The sequence below is a fragment of the Vipera ursinii genome (assembly GCF_947247035.1).
Source record: "Vipera ursinii genome assembly, chromosome: 1".
Lineage (NCBI taxonomy): Eukaryota > Metazoa > Chordata > Lepidosauria > Squamata > Viperidae > Vipera > Vipera ursinii.
This window is the reverse complement of record NC_139512.1, coordinates 2820911-2841340: the sequence shown is the minus strand read 5'-3', so window position 1 is coordinate 2841340 and position 20430 is coordinate 2820911. Positions and strand designations below refer to the sequence as shown.

At 41.6% G+C, this 20430-nt stretch overlaps 1 protein-coding gene across 5 annotated transcripts in view; it reads right to left on the bottom strand.

Moving 5' to 3' along the window:
* ARID3A (AT-rich interaction domain 3A) overlaps positions 1–20430 on the bottom strand; it is an 82911-nt gene that overhangs the window by 7853 nt on the left and 54628 nt on the right. For all 5 annotated transcript variants that reach the window (XR_014490868.1, XM_083349763.1, XM_083349764.1 and 2 more), the window contains 5 exons: positions 19316–19388; positions 9262–9445; positions 5904–6151; positions 3675–3986; positions 2270–2359 (listed from right to left, as the gene is read on the bottom strand). Coding sequence is in view for 4 of the 5 variants with exons in the window: in XM_083349763.1 (XP_083205889.1) it covers positions 2270–2359; positions 3675–3986; positions 5904–6151; positions 9262–9445; positions 19316–19388 (907 nt within the window). In the remaining variant the exon portion in view is untranslated. The remainder of the gene's footprint in view (positions 1–2269; positions 2360–3674; positions 3987–5903; positions 6152–9261; positions 9446–19315; positions 19389–20430) is intronic.

Genomic DNA, 20430 nt, shown 5'->3' with positions numbered 1-20430 from the left:
TACAAAAATTAAAAACAATTAAAAAGATTATAACAGTCCCTGAAAAAGTAAAAAAACCCAATTAAAATTAGAATTAAAATTCTCAGCCTGGGCCAGAGAATTTGGCAATGAGCCAATCAGATCAAAGTAGAATTCAGTTATTGATGTCATGTATTGAAGCTGAGAGGATGACATTTGTCAGTGTGTTATGTGATCGCTATCAAGTTGGTTGGGCTTTTTTCTTTCATTTAGTGAGCTTGTAAAACGTAATAAAATTAAAGTAATGGTGCAAAGACTTGACTGGTCGCCCAGAAAGTGATGTAAAAAGGTATTATTAAGTGAACAAGGCTACAGTTATAAAGAAATTAGAAGAAAAAATGGTGGAAACTTAACCAAAGGTGGCATTTCTAAGTTTTTGAAGAGGTATAAGGAGACTCAAAGTCACTAGAAAACCATACTGGTAAAGGCAGAAAAAGGTGCACAACAGCAAGTGATGATAGAAGAATTAAGAGACTGTGCCTACGTGTCAGAAGAAAATCATCTGGGTGTATAGAAGATGAAATGACGCAATGCAATGTGAAGTTGAGTGCAAGGACTGCTTGGCGCAGACTGTAGGAATTTGGTCTAAAATCTAGAATTCCATGAAAAAAGCCACTTTTATCTCTCAAACTAAGGTTGAAAAGATTAAACTGAGCTAAAACGCATGTTACCTGGACAGAGGAACAATGGGACAAGATCTCCCTGTTTGGTAGTGATGGCATAAAATACGTAAAGAGAAAAATCGGAGAAGATTTGCATCCTGATTGCATTACATGTACCGTGAAACACCCAGTCAGTGTTATGATCAGGGGTTGTATGACATCAAAAAGTGTGGGCAGAATTTGTGTGATTAATGGGAATATAAATGGCCAAAAATACATTAATGAAATACCTGAACCCAAACTGAAGCCTTCCGCACATGATCTTTTCCAAGACAATGAAGCATTTATATTTCAACAGGATTCAGCTCCATGTCCTGTTGCTGCTGTATGCAAAAAGTGGTTTCAAGATAATCATATTCCACTGCTGGAATGGCCTGGCAGTAGCCCAGACCTTAACCCAATTGAAAATCTATGGAGCCGACTAAAAAAACTTGTTAGTCAGAAGCGACCCAGCAATAAAACCCTTTTAATAGAAGCAAATCATTCAGTCTTGGTGTCACATCATAACAGCTGCAGAACTAAAGGGCTTGGTTCACTCCATGGGAAGCTGTTGTAAGGCTGTAATTCATGCTAAAGGTTACCCAACTAAGTATTAACTGACACGGTGATAATTTTTCTATATCTCGTTTTTTCTAGGTGTTTCACTTTTCTTCTTTATAACTGCTATTCTAATAGCAAATCCTTCATAAAGGTTATTGCATTACATTCTTGATTAAATTATCTTTCCATTGATATATAATTTTATGGTACTACTGCAAAAAAAGTGGTGTTAGTAGCCATCAAACCTCAAATGTACACTTTTCCCAAAAGGTTTCCACAATTTTGGCCACTACTGTAACCCAAGTGGATTAATATGCCAAGGTTAACTAAAGAGGGCAGTACTTTAGAGTAAGCACATTAGTTCTTACATCTTAACGCAGAGATGTCACTCTAGCTAGCAGGAGCTAGTCAATCTTGGCTGATTGTGAAAAGCTAAGTAGAGCCTAATCTAGTTAAAACTTGGACGGGAGCCCACTAGTAAATCCCACACCTTTAGTCTGGATTGGAAAGTCAAATAAGCACCCCCATCCCCCAATGAAGCAATGGCAAAGTAGTTCAGTAATATTGCCAGGAGAATGACATGAAGTCATCCCAAGCCAAGATGAACTTGAGAGTTTCTCTATTAATACGGTGGGGGTGGGGGGGGGGGAACCTCCAGTTTATGATCTGCTGCATATACTCCCTGGAGTACTCAAGGGTTTTCTGCCTTTTTTACAGAATTAAAATCAGCACAATAAGTTTCTGTTAACACCCTTCTTTTGCCTTCAAAAGCATGCATTAAAAATGCATGCCCTCTCCCCCTCTCTAGTGATATATCACTGTGTCACTGCCATACACTCTGCAGAATGAATAAATAAATAAATACCCCCAAGCTGCAGCCCTCCCCCTTTCTTGTTCGATTAGGAACTCGATGCTCACCATCCACCTGCAAATTTGCCACCTTTTTCTAAGTTAACAGTACGTGACACGGTTTACAGAACGATCAACTCTCGCCTCAAGTGGGCATGGCCAACCATTTTCTCTAAGTCCCAACTGCATTTTCCCCTTACCTGCATACACGATGCCGTTAATCTCGACTGACATGCTAATGCTACTGGTGCCGTTGGCAGCCAGGTTCATGGAAGAGTCTTGGCGGTTTTCTGCAAAAGAATCAAGAGGGCTCTTTTTCAGATTCAAAAACCAATCTTTGTATGGTGAGAGATTAGCTTAAAGCAGCAATACATTAACTCTGGGGCTACACATTGTAAGCTGGAAATTAAATGTGTAAGCCTGAAAATAAGGACATGTAAATATTGTAAATGGAAAACCAAGGCAATCGCTCAGCCACTTGGATCTTCTGAATTATGTTGAAAACTTGGTTAAAAAAAAGGAAGATCCTGACAGCTTGCATTTTTAATGGTATCATCAAAAGACACCGAATTCAATTTTCACTGAATTGGGGATGGGATTTGTAGACTTATAAAAATGTCAGTGATTACTTTCTAGTCTGAGCGCTCAGTGATCAATCCAAGCCTAGTTAAAGCAGGATAAAATGATGCAGAAAAAATACAGCTGGCAGAAATGAAAGAAATAATGCAAACTTGTTTGATACACATCATTTACAGAGATTTTAAAAATCTATCCTTTTTTATTTTTATTCATCACATTTGCAAGTCGCCCTCATCTTATGACTGTAGTTGAGCCTCGAATTACAATAATAAATCATTGTGGTTGTAAATCAAGTAATCATGTAACTAGACTTGATTTTTTTTACATTTTTTTTCCAACAGGTGTTAAGCGAACGCTGTAGTCGTTAAGCAAATGCTTAACGACTACTCCCGTGTAACACCTCTTCTCCGCGAGCTGCATAGGCTTCCAGTCACCCTCTGTGTGAGATTCAAGGTGCTGGTGATGACCTATAAAGCCCTAAATGGCTTGGGTTCGGATTATCTCAGGGAGCACCTGCTGCCAGCATCAACTTCCCATCGTCCTGTGCGCTCCCACAGGGAGGGCCTCCTCAGGGTCCCGCCGGTCAGGGAATGCCGGCAGGTGATCCCCAGGGGGAGGGCGTTCTCTGTGGGCACGCCTGCCCTATGGAATCAATTGCTGGTGGAACTCCGGATCGCCCCCGACCTTTGTTCATTTCGCCGGGACCTAAAAACCTGGCTTTTTGAGTTAGCTGGCCTGGACTGAGGGGTTTTAAGGTTTTTAAATTCTAATTTTAAATTTTGGGGCTATTGATTTAATCTTATTTTAATTTTTATATTGTATTGTTTTAATTTTGCCCTGTAAACCACCCTGAGTCCTTCGGGAAAAGGGCGGTATATAAATTGAATTAAATAAATAAATAAATAAATAAATAAATCCTGAACAACCCTTGGGCTAGGGTGCGTGGCTTCCATCCATCTCTACCTCAAGTCTACTATGACTATCAATCTTTGAGGAAAGGGAGCGAATATCCAGTAACCCACCAACCTGGTGAGCGGGCCCCTTGACTGTTGATCCGGATGCTCATCGGCAGCTGAGCGGTCATGGCGAGCAAGTTTTGTTGGATTGCCCGTTGCATCAGTCGCTGCTGTTCGTCTGTCACAAGTGCCATCTTCTTTTCTGGGGGCTCCCCCGATTCCAGCTTCTCCCGTAGCTGTTCCAACGCTGCAGCCTGAGCAGCTACAGCAGCTTGGGCAGCGGCCGCTTGCACAGCTGCAGCCTGCGCTGCGACGACAGGATGGCTTGCTAGTGAGACAGGTAGGCGGGTGGGCACCGCAATAGGAATTGCAGAATCTTCCTCTGGTGTGTGTGTGGGGGGGAAAGTGATGAGAGAGGTGACTACAATGGTTCTAGGGTTTCTTTTTTTCTTTTTAGAAAACAAGTATGTAAAATAGGTGCAGCTGGTAAAATTATAGCCTCTCTAGGAGACTGCTCCCATAATCTGAGGAAGATAGTGTTAACAGAAGTAATTAAACTTAAATTAATGCAATACGTAAAGTAGTTGCAGCTGCTTTTAAAGCTTACATGAAAAAGTACAAAAAAAGATTGGGCTTTTTTTAAAATGAATAATAGAGCTGCTGTACTTCTGCAAGATCTGTAGTCCTTCTTCCAAAATCATTTTTGAAGGGAGCACAGTCCTATTCCTTACACGCTCAAGCCTTTCCATCTGGCCCATTTTCGCTTTTTTCCACGGGAAAGGGACTCTTAAACTCTCGTGTTCATTTAATGTTTCCCTCTGCAACATCTTCCTTAGCAAGATTTAGATTTTCCGAGCCCAAACCCAGTCTGCAGAATTTCATTATGCATCAACTTTTAGACTCGGCACCAAATCTGGGGGTAGACATTAGCTGATTCAGGCAGTGCTCTTACAGGTAGAAGTCGTCCACCCAAAAAAAGAATAAGGAGCTTCTTTATTATACCGCAGCACTGCCTGACTGCAGCCTTTTATCCTTGACTGAAGTTCTCTGCTGCTTGAGCAATTGTATTGCCTGAATGAAGCTGCCTATGTTAAACAAGCAACATTTTTATTGATGCATGCAACCCACTTAGAACAAACACTCTTGGTCTGGCCACTGTGAACTTTAGAACCGTATTTCTAGCTGTGGAGAATGAGGAAAGCTACTATAAAGAGCAAAAAATATGCTATAACATTTTGAAGTTAACTACAAAAGGCAGGGCCTGACAGGATTTTTTTTCCTCGAAGTTCTGAGAAGCCCAGGAGCAAAACATTCATTCCTACCACCCCAAACAAATCCGTTTTTCTCACAGCATTTTATGTTGATGGTATCTTTATGTCATTGTTTTTTATTAACATGAATTAAGTCAATGATCCAGTAAATGAGAATGTGCAATTCTAGATTATATTTTAACTGATTACTTTTCACTCAAGGCAATGAAAGACATTAGTCACGTCCTCGTTTCAAATTCTTTGGATGGGCTACCTATGTGAGGCCCAAGTCAACTGCCTTTCTCCCAAGGTCCTTGTACAGGTAGTCCTCACTTAAAAACAGGACCCCAAATTTCACTACCATGCAATACAGTGGTAAAGCATGATATCACATGACTGTGCCACTTAGCAACAGGAATTCTAGCACTTCTGTTGCTATTGTTCAGTGCATTGCCATGGGTCATTAAGCCAGGCACCATGTAGTTGCCATTTGCAACCTCCTGCTGACTTATCATTGACTTGTTTGGACTGTAGAAAGCCAGCAAAGGAGGTAGAAAATAGCAATTGTGTGATTGCAGGACACTGTGAGCATCTCAAGTACAAGGGCCGGTTGTGAGCACTTGTTTAGCACCATCCTAAGTTCAAATGGTGACTGAACAAGTGGTTTAAGTGAGGACCACCTGTATACCATCGTTTTAAGGAAACGGCATTCAAGGGCTCTAATAGAACTTTTAATGACTACTCTGAGGTGCAAGAAAGCCTCTCCCCCACTAATTTTCCCATTATATTCGATGTGAAAAGCCCCACCTGCTAATTAAGAGATCAGCATACTAAATTCACTGCAACTCAGCACCACTTAATTACACCTGCAGTACTTAAATGAAGATATAAAAGTAATTCCATAACCTGGTACCCTCCAGTCTTTGAACTTCTCCTCCCACAATCTTTAGAACCAGCACAGCCCCTAGGGATTGTGGGAGTGGAAGCCACCAGGAAGACTCCTTGAAATGTTCAACACATCTTTCTCAGGAGAGGGTGCAAAGAGTTACCTTTCTTGATTTTTGGAACAGGGGCAATGGGGTTGCCATTAGTGGTTGAGGTCAGTCCCAAGGTTGGTACTTGAAGCTTGGGTGATGACAACATGGTATGAGTGCCACTGGGAGAATAAGTAAAGATTGAACCACTGAATCCTTGCCGACGGCCTTCTCGCCGGTTGCTGTCAATGGCTGCTTGGAGTTCATTGGGGTTACTCAGCCCTCTTTTCTCGCACTCGTATGGATATAAGTACTTCATGTATCTTTTGGAGACAAAAAAGAGATACACAAAAATCATGGCTGCTTAATTTAATAGACTCCAACAAACAGCAGCAATTTTTTTATTATTGTATTTTGAATCTGCCAATGTATTACACTGGTGAATTTATATAGTTTGGTGTACCAGACCAAAATAGGTAGTCCTTGCTTAGCGACTGCTTGTTCAGCAACCGTTCAGTTACAATAGCACTGAAAAAGTAGGTTTACAACTGTCCCTCAAACTTGCAGCCACTGTATTGTCTCCATGGTCATGTGATTGTGATATGGGTAACTGGCAACCAGAGTGCTTTTACAGTAGTCATTGTGTCCTGTGGTCACAGAGTCACCACTGGCAACCTTCACAGCTGACTTCCCACAAGCAGTCAGTGGGAAAGCCAGCAGGAGATCGCAAGTCACGATCATGAGACACTGCATTTAACAATTATGGATGATTCACTTAACACAACTGTATCCAGAATTGATGATGTAAGTTTGCACAGTCCTGTGACATTTTACTTTATAACAGAATCACTTAGCAACAGAGTTGCTGGTCCCAAGTGAGGACAAGCTGTATTGGTATAGTGCAGGGGTAGGCAACCTCGGCTCTTTTATGACTCATGGACTTCAACTCCCAGAATTCCTGAGCCAGCCATGCTGGCTGAGGAATTCTGGGAGCTGAAGTCCATGAGTCATAAAAGAGCCAAGGTTGCCTACCCCTGGTATAGTGGAATGGCCTGGGTTGTTGGTTTTTTTTTTTTTTTGAGAAAATAATAGTTTAGCATAATCCAAAGCAGCAAATATGACTCTTAGGACAGGTAGTCCTTGATTTTTGACCACAATTGAGCCCAAATGTTTTGTTGCTAAGTGAGACATTTGTTGAGCGAATTTTGCCCCACATTATGATCTTTCTTGCCATAGTTGTTAAGTGAATTATTGCAGTTAGTAACATGGTTGTTAAGTGAATCTGGCTTTCCCATTGACCTTGCTTGTCAGGTCTCAAAAGGTAACCACATGACCCTGGGACACTGGGATGGTCATGTGAGTCGGTTGCCTAGCATCTGAATGTTAATCACATGACCATGGGGATTCTGTAATGGTCATAAGTGTGAAAAATGATCATAAGTCACTTTTTTCAGTTGTAACTTCGAACAATCACTAAATGAACTGCTGTAAGTCGAGGACAACCTGTACTTTGAATCCAGGTTCCTCAACTGACTTTGCTTGTCAGAAGCTAGCTGGGAGGTTGCAAATGGCAATCACATGGCACCAGAACACTCCAACCATCATAAATACATGCCGGTTGCCAAGTGCCTTTGATCTCATCACCATGGAGATACCATGACGGTTTTAAGTGCAAGTATGGGTTGTAAGTCACTTTTGTCAGTGCCACTCTAACTTCGAACTGTTGTTAAATGAATGGTTGAAGTCAACAACTACCTGTACTGGCTTAACACCACATTCTTGAACATTTATATAGGTATTAATAGTGATCTCCATTACAGGTTTGTTATAACAACTGTAAGAAATGCATGACTTGCTATTCAGAAACCTTGTATGATTGCTATGTGAGTCCTTGATCTGGCTTTCAGGCCTAAGGCAGGACTATAACTTGTCTCCTGATTTCTAGCCTGGTGCCTTCACTACTAGATTCTGCCCTTCTGATACATCAGGCAAATTTTGATTTGCTGATTCCTCCATCATGGACTGGGAATCTTAACTGAAATGCTATGTAACATACACAGCTATGCTGATAAGAAACCTAGTTGTTAATAAAAACAGAATATTCTCATTCCATCCACATTGGCTTTTCTCCCTTTTCACCAGGAGACTGTGAGTTCTAGTTCACCTTAGGCAGGAAAGCAAAGTGGGTGACTTTGAACCAGTCACTCACTCTCAGCCCAACTCATCTCGTAGGCTTGTTGTTATGGGGAAAATAGGAAAAGGAGGAAGAAGTATTAAATGTGTTCACCACCTTGAGTTATTTATTAAAAAAGGTGGATATAAACAAACAAACAATCCAATATCAAGGATATGGATGCGTCCAATTCATTGTTCTGGAAACTATTCAGGGAACCTATTAAACTGAGGAGCAGAGGAAGGATGTTTCAAGTAAAATATTTTAGATCAATATTCCCTGTTTACCAGATGCCCGGGATAATATGCTGCAAAATCCAGAAACTTCCATTTCCAAGAGCCACATGAGTGGTGAAAAAAATGCTGGTGTTCTTTTAAAGGCTCCCGGCTTTTAAAAAGTTAATAGCTCTCCTTCTCCTCCTCCCCCACCATCCCAAATCCCCTTCCGCCACCTGGTTTTCTGAATTCCAGAGTAATTAACTTTATTGTTGATTAAGGTGGATGAAAAAGATGGGGGAAGGGAACTGAAAGAAGTCAGGGAAAAAAGAAAGGAAGGGCAGAACAAGGTGGAAGGCTCCTATTTTCTGATTCTACTTCCCAAAATAGAATAATGGTTCTCAGGACACACTATTCCAAAATCCTTTTAATGTTTTGGAACTGATCACTTTTCTATAGAGATTTAAATTCTGGGGAAATTTAGGAAATTTAGCTGGTTTTCTCTATAGACTGCAGTCTGAAATGCAAGCCTTTTCAGCCTGGTACCATCCATCCATATTGGATACAACTTCCATTATCTCAAATCAGCATGGTCATTCCCCAGTCTGGGGAATTTCCTGCAGGTCAGTTGCACAGGATAACAAAAAATAATCTTTTTCTTGAGGGGTCCTTTGTGCTCTCTGAGCTTGGTTGCTTTCTTGCAGATGTTTCATTACCCATCAATGTAACGATGATGTTACCTACTTTGGGTCATGAAGCCTTTGCAAGAAGACAACCAAACTCAGAGAGCATCAAGCACCCCTCATTTCAACCCTGAGCTACAAATATTCTCCTTTGTTGGAATCTTTTTCTTACTCGACCGAGTGGGAGAGATTCCTCCATTCATTCTTGTGTACTTTTCATGCATGACATAATCTGCCCAGTCATTTTTCCACTAAAACAAATTCTTCCCTTTTCCCTATACAAATAATTGCTCCATAAATGCCTGGCCCGACCTGAAGTCAAATTGGGGAAGGCACCTCCTGAATGTCCTTCTGTGACTTACTGGGTACGCAGTGTGAAGGCAGCACTGGTGATGGAGGTGGGCAAGTTCAGACCCTTGGTGATCTCCCTCCACAGCTTCTTGTTGATCACTTCCACCAAGCCTCCCTTCTCGGTCACCAGAACATAGAGCATATAAAGATCCAGCACCTGCTTGGCCATGATTGGGATTCGGTTCACAGGGGTCCCTATGTTGGGGAAAAAGTGGAAAGGAGGAAAAGGTGTTGGCCAAAGCAACAATCACTGGGATGGTGACTTCAGACATCAACCAGGATCCAGATTTTTATTTGTTAAATAGTTTTCTCATGATAACAATACTTGTGTACCATTCCTGCTTCTATGAAGTACATCACACACAGTTCTCAAGTTGGAAGAATACAGAAAATTACTCTGAAGGGAAAACCATTATTATGCCTGTGTTACAGCTTAGGGAAACAAAAAACACATTAATGAAAGGCTACCAAGGCAACTTGTGGCAGAGTTAAAATTCAAATTTCTTCTCTGGAAGGTGATCCAGAAGTAGCCCTCTTCCGTTCGCTGAGGTTAAAATTGTTGGGTGTTGAACAGCCGGACAAAATTGCCACAACTAATGGCGCAGGTTTCAGTCTCATATCCTAGAGCCGTGGTGGCGAACCTATGGCATGGGTACCACAGGTGGCACACAGAGCGCTCTCTGTGGGCACGCGTGCTGTTGCCCCAGTCCTAGGCCTTCAGCTGGGTTTTATAAAACCTTTTTGCTTTAAGCCTCCGCTGCCATGTGCAAAAAAAAAAAGATTCAATCAATCAATCAATTTCAACTTCTTGCAGGAAAAAAAGATCTCGGAAAGTTGGAATTGATTGAACTTTTTAGTCCCACCCAGTCTGCCATTACCACGCCCACCCAATGGGCCACACCCACCCAATGGGCCACGCCCACCCAATACCCGACGATACATAAGTGGGTTTTGGATTGCAGCTTGGGCACTCGGTCTCCAAAAGGTTCGCCATCACTGTCGTAGATATTATTCAGAAGCCCTGTGGTGGTGAACACCATGCCCTGAAAGTCCTCTGGATACTTTTAATAAGATTTGCTTCTCCTAATGCATGTTGCTTAGAAAGAATGTCAGACAGGACAACTAACCCTTCACAGATTCTCCTTCTGTTCCACTCACTTGGCCTCCAATCCCAGTATAGGCCAGTACTGCCTCAGAGACACCCAAGAATTCAGAATACAGCCTTGTCTTGGAATGCAAAGAAATACATACTAAAAATGGAGTGGGGGAGGGAATGAGGGAGAAGTGATTACAGAGAAAGGATGTATTTCTAGCAGTCTGTTCTTGCCTGCAATTTTGCAAAACTATAGCAATGGAGCTCTTCACGTTATTAATACTCCTTTCTAAAATAAAACCACAGTTCTGACTGCCCATACCAAAGAAAATGCCACTTCCTTTTCTGCATCACAGGTGGACCCCTGCGACACCTGGCTAGCCTTGCACAATTTTGAAAAGGCTGCTTCATTTAAAGCAACTGTTCAGTAGAAACAAGAATCTCCACTATCTCCATGTTTGGGATTGTTCTTAAAGTGTGGCTAGGCTCCATGTTCTCTATGAAGTTCCATGCATTTACCAGCAGAATCTTTTTTGCTTAAGTATGCATTAATTAAAAAAAATCAAGGAACCCACAATGAGCAACAAACAAGGACAGGTGAACTTTGCAAATTTGTGGAAATTATGCAAGTTACAAAACTTGTTTCATGCTTTAAATTTAAGGACAGGCACTGGCCTGGGGAGGCTTTGAAGCCTTGCCAATAAACCTTGATATTACTCAATTCCTTCTTCTCCCTTCACCTTATCCATGCTTTCAAGCATGCATGAGGATACTTTTTTAAAAAAATGGTTGCACAGTAATCCTTGTGGGGGAAACTAAAAGTTGAACCCTCAGGTAACTTTTTGTAGTTGAGTTAACCCCATCTTTATGGACAAATTCCTATCCAATCAGTTCTGGAGTACAGGCTGGCTGTGCAGAATAGGAAGAGCTCACTTTCCAAGGATTCAGATGGGGTTTATTTTATTTTTTATTTTGGTGTCTTTGAGAGATTTTCTACCCAATTAAGTCAGTTGCCTAGCAAAGAGCCTAGTCCAGTTCAGCAGCAAGCCATCTTTTGTGCAGTACACCAAGTGAATGGGGTCAGATCTGGTTAGGGGCCGAGTTTTAATGGGTAAGATCCTTAAATCCCTCCGAAGCACAAGGCCTTTGTTAGGTAGATGACTATGGCCTAACCGGTTGGGTTGGCAATATATATAAACTATGATTGTATTGTTGTAATAGAAACTGTATTGCATCACTTTAAATGTGTGATGATTGGCCACTGTTTTTCCAACGGCCATAAGAGGGAGCTAGAGACATAGCTTCTCTCTCTCTCTGTTATTCTGTTAGGTTTGCTGTTACTTGCTGATTATTGTGGTTTGTGGGTTTGCTACTGTTTTGCTAAACCAGTAGAACTGTGTTTTGACTTATGGACTGGTAAGAAGACTCTGTATTGGATAATCCTTGGAGTACTGTTATTTGCTATCATCTCTTTACTCGTGTATGACCTGGACTGATTTTTTCTTGGACTGTGCTATTGTATTATTCCACAAGTAAACCTTTTTAGACACCTCAGTGTATATGTGTGGTTGCTGCGTAAACTTGCCTACTCTCAGTATCCTCTTTTTCTGTGCAAGCTCTTGTTAGCTCAAGAGGTACTCTGCACATCCTTATCATTGGTTATGGGCCAAGTGACATACTGAGAGCTAGTGTACGCAGTATCATATTAGGACAGCTGAGTTTGTGTTATCTGTTCAACTGAAAAATGGCACAAGAACAGTCAACAAGTATCTCCTGGATAACCCGGTTAGATGGAACAAACTACATTTCCTGGTCCACGAAATGTTACTTGCTCCTGCGCAAGGAAGGACTATGGGCTGTAGTTAATGATCCACCGAATGTGACTGCTTGGGATCCAGCAGATAAGGAAGATGCAAAGAAGATAGTTACATTTAACCAAGATAACAAAAGAGCTCTTTTCATAATTGGACTAACACTGAATGACCAGCAGCTTGTCCATATTCGTGGTGAGGAGTCTGCTGCTAGGTGTTGGGACACTTTGAGACGAATTTATGTTCGTGATAGTGTGGGTGCACATGTTATTCTCAACCTTGGCAACTTTAAGACATGTAGACTTCCACTCCCAGAATTCTCCAGCCAGCCTTCAGGAGCTTGACAACTGGCATGTCTTTATGAAGGCTTCAGAGTCTCAGATTCTTGTGATCGCTGTTTGCCACTTTCCCAGCTGGCTTCCTACAACCAAAGTCAATGGAGGAAGCCAGATTCGTTTAATGACTGCATGATTCACTTAACTGACGTGGCATGTTTAACCACCATGACAAAAAAAGGTAATAAAATCAGGCACAAATCACTTAAGAACCATCTTGCTCAGCAATGGAAATTCTGGTCCCAATTGTGGTTGTACACTGAGGACTACCTGGGTAAAAATGGGCTGGATCTTTGATTAACCAGGCTCTCTTCCAAACCCATTGAAGGGTGTGAACAATGGAAAGGATGTGACAATGTTTCTTGGGTGTGATCCCTCAAGATTTCTGGAAACCTTTTCTGTCAGAAATGAGCCACCTGTAAGATGTTAAAACATTTATTCCAGCCTGCACTGGGATGGTTTCATCCCAGTGTATTTTAAAACGAAGAGTCTATATATATTGCTGCCACATACCCTTTTTTTTAAAAAAGGTAAAAAAATACATTGAACACTGATTGTCTGCCTTTATTATCAGCTTTGTGGTAGTTTTACTCAGCAAATGGAACTTAGTTGAATGGATTATTTTTTTAAACTCCACATCAACAGGATTCCAATGCATACCTTGAAATGCTCAGGATTTCAAGAGTTTTAGGGATGAACCCCGTGGATCTGACAAAAGTACAGGCATGGCAGTTTGGGCCCATAATGATCTGGCCTCATAAGCTTTCTGATTATTTAGGGGGGGGGAGAGAGGAGGGAGTGCTGCTTCATGGGCAGCAGAGAAGAGAAGACCCAGCAAAGATCCAGACAAAAGGTACAATGGTTTTTCAGAAATTTTGTTTGCTTCTCATTCTCACTTTTTTCCTTAATTGATTTCTCCTTTTATTGATTTATTGCTTCCTTAAAACAAAAAGGAACAATTTTGAACAGGGGAAAAGTGGGTGGGTGGGGAGGGAGAAAAACACCTTATTGTGCAGCATAGTTTTACTGCAGGAAGGCATGGCACACTTTCCGGGAGTAAAATCTATTTCAGCCAGGGCAGCTGGGGCTCAAATCCTAGGAGGTATTTCTGAGTGAAGGAATTTCCTTCCTATTTCAGTCTGCAGAATGGGACCAGCAGCAGGGCTCCACTCCTTGCTGGGAAACACAGCAGACAGAAATCCGGCCACTGCCCCCTCACCATGGAAAAAGGCATCTGACAATCCTCACATTTGCAAAACATACCCAAAATAATAGAGTTGCTTTGAGAGTCAATTTCCCCCCCCCCCATACACACACACTAGCTTTTTAGAAAACTCCACCAACTGGTTTTATGCTTGTCCTGCTGTTAACACTACCTAGATTCACATTTGCTGATTGTTGAGTTGGCCCTACATGCTTATACTGTAAGCAGGGGGGGGGGAAAGCAAGAATCAGTGGAACAACCTGCCTCCAGAAGTTGTGAATGCTCCAACACTGGAAGTTTGTGTGAAATGGTATAGGGTTTCCTGCCTGAGAAGTGGGTTGGACTAGATAACCTCCAAGGTCTCCTCTTCCTCCTCCTCCTCCTCCTCCTGATGATGGTGGTGGTGATGATGATGATGCAAAATGTATATGCCTGGCAGAGACCTTGGGCAATTTTAGTCTAATCTAGTGTGTTTTGCAACCCTAGGGAATACAGTGAAATTTGTTTTTCTGGTTTCAGGACTGCTATTTGTAAAAGCAACTTTTTTCTGTCATTGGGGTTGTCTGGAGGAAGCATCTTTGAGGTTGCTTGGTAGTCCAGTGAACCAGGATTTTTTTTTCAGTTTGGCAGTTTCCCAGTATGTTGGTTAATATAGTGGTTAAAGCACAGGGCTAGAAATCAGGAGACGGTGAGTTCTCTTTCTGTCTTAAGGCATAAAAGCCAGCTGGGTAACTTTGGGCCAAGCACTCTCTCCGAGCTGAACTCACCTCACAGGTTTGTTCTTATGGGGAAAATAGGAGGAGGGAGAACTATTCGGTATGTTCGCTGCCTTGAGTTATTTATAAAAAGTAATAAAAGTTGGATATAGATAATATTAAAAATAAATTAAAAAAAATAAAAAAATCTCCAGTCACTACCCCCAAAGGAAATGGAAATAGGGGTCTATGAGGAATGCTATGAGGAAGAAAGGGGGCCTAAGGCTTAGCACTGTGCTAATTGTTATTTGTTGTTTTGACCCGTTTGTCGAATAACCCTTAGTAGCTGGCTCATACATCATGCTGTGCCATGAACTGTAATATATCAAATGCAATGGCTATATTCATACCTATGACAAAGCCAAACTATCTTATGGCTCGTGAACCCAGCTTACGGTGCCACCAGTCCTCTGCTGAATTCCATTTGATGCCTTCACTTAGAAATGGGTTTTGATTCTGTCCCACTAATACATCAAAACTCCACAGTGCAAGCTGCAAATTGCTAAACACCCCTTGCTTTGGGATGTGGAAGGCGTTGGGACGCGGAACGCCGCACAGAAAGAGTCTTTGCTCTTGTGTAACTCACGAGCATCGGGTGCTCTGGAATCATCACCATCATCCCTCCTCCTCCTGCTGCAGGATTTAAACTGCCTCACAGCTATATCCTCCAGGAATTCCAGCCATTTAGCTTAGTGCTCCTTTCCTGCTTCAAAAACATGTTGACAATTGTTCATGCGGCCATTCTATGTGTCCCCCCCCCCCGGGTGTGCCCCTCCCTTTCCCCATTAAATACAGCCCAGGAACATACTAGACTACCTCACCATTGTTTGCTTAGATGGCCTGGTGCTGGGTGGGCGAGCCCCTCAAAGGATATTAAGCCTCCAAAAAACATCCCTGTAATTTCCTTTCCCTGCTCTCCCACCCCCTTTTGTGACTTCTTACATTCCACACAAAGAATCCCCCTCCCCCACTTTCTCTGGGCTGGCCAAGGCCATCTGCTTCCCCCCACCCCAACCAGATTCCTTGACTTAGGGCAATCTTTCCCCTCCCCACCTTTATCAACACATTTGAGAATCCTCTTTCTGGCATTACCAGTTGCATTTTGTTGATCAGCTCAACTAAGATCTATCAGAGAAAATATTCAGGGTCTTTTTTTTTTTACTGGGATTATACACTGTGGTTTGGCATAAGCTGTTCTCTGCAAACCTACCTATTGTGGCTTATAAACTAAGGGTAATGGCCTAGGTTATGCAAAGGAAGTTACTATGACTTGTTCATTAAGCATGCTTAGTGGGTTAGTATCAGATGGCCAAGCCTTTTTTCAAAATCTATACAACAGCCAAGGATTACACTATCAAATAGCTGAGGGCAAATTACTGTACTGAGTAAAAGTAGCTCAATAAAACTTTAAAAATAATAATAATAATAATAATGAAATAAGTATGCTATTTACTTGATCCCACCAAGAGAGGAGAAAGTATCTTAAGTTTTCCCTTTCCACTTGTAGTCCTGTTATGATGACCCTGTAACTCTAAAAGGATTGTGTGCCATCAAGGCAATGTCAACTCTTAGCACATAGATTTTCTATGAAGCAAATTTTAAAGAATGAGGCCTATGACAGTAACATAAAGAACCGTTCAGTCCTAATTTAGCATAATATCTGAAGGCAGCCCAGTGGAGACTGTGATATCACTAGTGTACTCGGCCCTGAAAGGCCATCTTTTGCAATGGACCGTTAGTTTCTAACAAGATGGGGAAGAAGCCTTTGTTTTAAAGATGCTCAATTCCAACAGCTGCTCTGCCCAATCAGATTCTCTCTTCTGCTGCTGCCTTCTCTGCTTTTGGCCCAATTCTCCTGAGTCCCAAGGTTCAAAGGCAAACAAGTTTAAAGAGTCCTATCGCTTTACATGTTAACTCTAATAAGAATAATAACAGGTTTCTGTAATTGGAATACACATGTAGGCTGTACTCATGACAACAACTAAGCAATGGTGATGAAACAAGGAAGGGAGACCCAGTGAAACCCCAGATTTGCTTCAGGCACACCTATAACAGTGTACTACAACAAGGTGATTTTCAACTCCCATCATCCCCTGCAAGCAAACCCTTTGGGCTCGACTGTCTAGCAATTCTGGGATCCAGCACACCTGCAGGGCCTCAGGCTAGAGAATATTCTTGGATTCCAATAATGGGACTTCCTTGGCACTCAACTGGGAGACAATTTTCCCTCCAACTATCTAGGTACTTCTCTTTATATTTAACTTGGGGGGGGGGAAATCAGAACTATACTTAACATTAACGTTTAAATTTCAATTTTTCCAGATCTGTGAGCCAAGAGCCCTGCCCCTCTCGACTCCGGCATCCCCTCAGTCTCACATGCCCAAGGGGCCCCCATCTTCCAATTAGTGCTGGAGCCAGCTGCAAGCCATTGCTGGCATTTATATTTTCAAATGCAGAAGGACCATTATGTCTTCCAGCATGCTTTGCTGCAACCAGAGACCTTTTTAAGATTAGGCCCAAACCTAATTTAATTAAGTCTGCAAAATGCTTCCTGTATCCTTATCCCAAAGACTGTAACAAGCTGCAGACAAGGGTTCTTTCCAGTGGCCCTGCCATCTCCAATCGTCTCCTTCCTTTAACATGAAGCCCGTAAATGACTCATTATTTCTGATCAAGAAAACCTGCTCATTATTTCTGCAATCTTTCAAAGGAAGCATTCTCCAACTTGCTGCTCTCCCCAAACATCTTAGATTACCACCTGGCAATATGACCCTACAATTTAAAAAAAAAATCTTATTTGCTGTTTGAATCAAAATGCATACTTTCACAATGTTCATTCCTTGTTCCTTCCCAAAAGTTCTCCAAATGGACCATTTTAGTAGTTATACAAAGGATGCAGGGTGAAGTACCTAATGAAGCTATGCAGATTTTGTATTTTTGTATTATCTAGCAGTGGTTCAGTGGGTTAGGATGCTGAGCTTGTCGATCGGAAGGTCGGCCGTTTGGCAGGTCGAATCCCAAGTGCCGCGTAACAGAGTGAGCGCCTGTTACTCGTCCCAGTTTCTGGCAACCTAGCAGTTCAAAAGCACGTAAAAATGCAAGCAGAAAAATAGGGACCACTACGGTGGGAAGGTAACAGCGTTCCGTACGCCTTTGGCATCTAGTCATGCCGTCCACATGACCACGGAGACGTCCTCGGACAAGCGCTAGCTCTTCAGCTTTGAAATGGAGATGAGCACCGGCCCCTAGAGTTGGAAACGACTAGCACGCATGTGCGGGGGAACCTTTACCTTTTTATTATCTAGCAGTTTCAAGAACTTAATGCTTCCTAGTTTTGAAAACTGTTATTAAGAAAAAACCCAACATATTACAGGAATAGCTGCTTTTAAATCTATAAAAGTCTGTACAATCTTAATCTATAAAAAGGTAACATGAGGGAATACTGTATCTTAATCGTTTCCACCAACAGAATCTCACACTGAATCTCTCTGTTCACTAATTTGAGGACCTCTTTGAATTCTTCATTTCTTTCACTAATTTAACCAGGTCCAAAACAATAAATTGGTAGTTAGAGGGAATGGTGAAGCTGCCTTATTTACATTTCAGAAAATAATAGAATTGACAGACAAAATTGGTTGCATCATAAAATCCAGATTTTAGTCTGAAATTTAAGTGGAACACAACTGACTGGGACACCAGAATAATTACAGAATGTGATTATAGAATTTACACAAAATGCAAATCTTTATTTACACAACTATTTATGTAAGGATTGTTTTAAATTAGTGGCCCAGAGTATAATAATACCAGATACTTTTCCGTAGCTGGACATTCTTCCTACCAACAGCACAAATCCCAGGATCTATGTCAGGGGTCTTCAAACTTGGCCCTTTTATGACTTGTGGACTTCAATTCCCAGAATTCCTCAGCCAGGCTGGCTGAGGAATTATGGGAGTTGAAGTCCACAAGTCATAAAAGGGCCATGTTTGAAGACCCCTGATCTATGTAGTAATGTTTCTCTACAATTCTGAGCAGTTGGTTTCTAAACATCGCATAATTCCTCGCCAGATGAGTATCATCATTAATATAGGCCCAGTGTATTGATAAAGACAAAGACCCTTGTCTGCACTTATTCAAGAAAGGGTCCATTCAGACAACATGCTAGGACAGGCCATTTAAATCCAATTTGCTTTGTGCACCTAGAATCTTGGGAGAAAATCAGGTAAGGCAAAATGCAAAACTGGGCCTGTTCTAGTCACACCATCTAAATGTTGGTTTTGTCCCCCACCCTCCCCTCTTGCAGGCATGGGAAAAGGGAGAAATGGGGACAAAAAGAGGAACGTGAAGACTTTCCCATTGTGCCCATAGCAGCTCTGATTGTAACACACACACACACACACACACACACCTGAAATTAAAAATACAAAAAAATGAAATCCCTCTCCATTTACCAGTCATTACATGGCTACTCCTAGAATAATTGGGCTTCATCTTGGCTTTCTCAATAGTCTGGTGCTGGCTTACTGGTCAGTTACTTACCACAGTTCAGAGCAGACTGGATCAGCAGAAGTATCAAGCATAAATTTGTTCATCCATCCGTCTGTGGTCCTTTCACTGCTCTTTTAATCCAAGTATTTTAACTAGCAGCATCTTCCACAGGATCCCATCTCTTATATCTGATCTTTGAGAACTGGAAATCTAGGATTATGGGGAGCCTTTTACATGCAAATCTACTTTCCTTCCCCAATTCTGGAAGAGTCACCCAATTACGGGACTGCTACTTGCTCTTTCTCTCTGCCTCTGAACTTGGCAAGAGCCCTTAAAAGATAATCCGCAGCATGCCCTGGAGATAGGAAAGAAAGCTCACCTCGTTTCTGCATAAAACTGAAGAGGTCATCCAGGAATTCCTTTCTTTTCGGATCTCCATCAAGTTCATATAACTGCAGAGAGAGACAGAGAGAGAGAGAGAGATTGATTGATTGAGAAAAAAACAGAACTGCTTCAGACACTTTTCTCCAACTTCTCTAATATTTCTTGTATAACGTAGACAACTAGCCCACTGAAGCTAGCCTATAAACAGAGGGGCCCAGGGCTAAATCTGATTCTAGGTTTCTGTGCGCTTATGTGCATGTACAGAGGGAGAGAGGTGGTTTTTTTTTTAATAAAGCCTGAACTCCCTGGCTTGGTTCAGAGGTTGCAGCAGTTTAGCTAAGCCTCAACTCCTACTCAACTCCTTTTTCTAATGAGACATTCTGCAGCTATTACAAAGTGCAAGATCAGCAATTTGCAAGGGCATAAGCAATGGTCACCCGGATAACAGCAGACAAACACGCACGAGGCACCCAGCCAATTTTCTCCTCCTCCTTCCTCCCACCAACTGGCAAAGAGAAATCTGCTTTCTTTCAAGGGATAGCCAAGCAACAGAATAAACTCCTATTTTGTCCTGTGTTTGGCCATTCCGGATTTCTTGCCTTCCTAATTCTATGACCAAACATTACCCAAAGAAGCCTCATATTTTAAAATGTTAGACGTTACAACAAATAAAAGGCACACACACAAACATATCCCGGCCAATTAATCACAGAAATTTTTTTTATTGTTTGATCAAAGCTATTGTAAATTAATGGAAATGTCAGTCTAGCTCAACAAGCTTTTTAGTTAAAAAATGGAAAGAGCTACAAAGGTTTTGGAATAAACAACAATACTATATCCATGAATATTGCTTCTCTTTTATTTACTATGAAAGAAGGCGACAAGACAATGTGATTATCTGTAGGCAATAAGATACTTGCAACACTCCTAGATGGCATCTATGGCCTGCCAAAATCAAAGTAATTTTTTAAATAAATTGAAATGCTTTATGGGATTGCCAATTCTCACAAAATTTTACTGTTCTTCCCTGAGAATCATGCAGGACTTCAGTAATCACACAGGAGGATATGGATGAAATTCCAAATGTTTTGGCAATCCTGTACAGTTTTA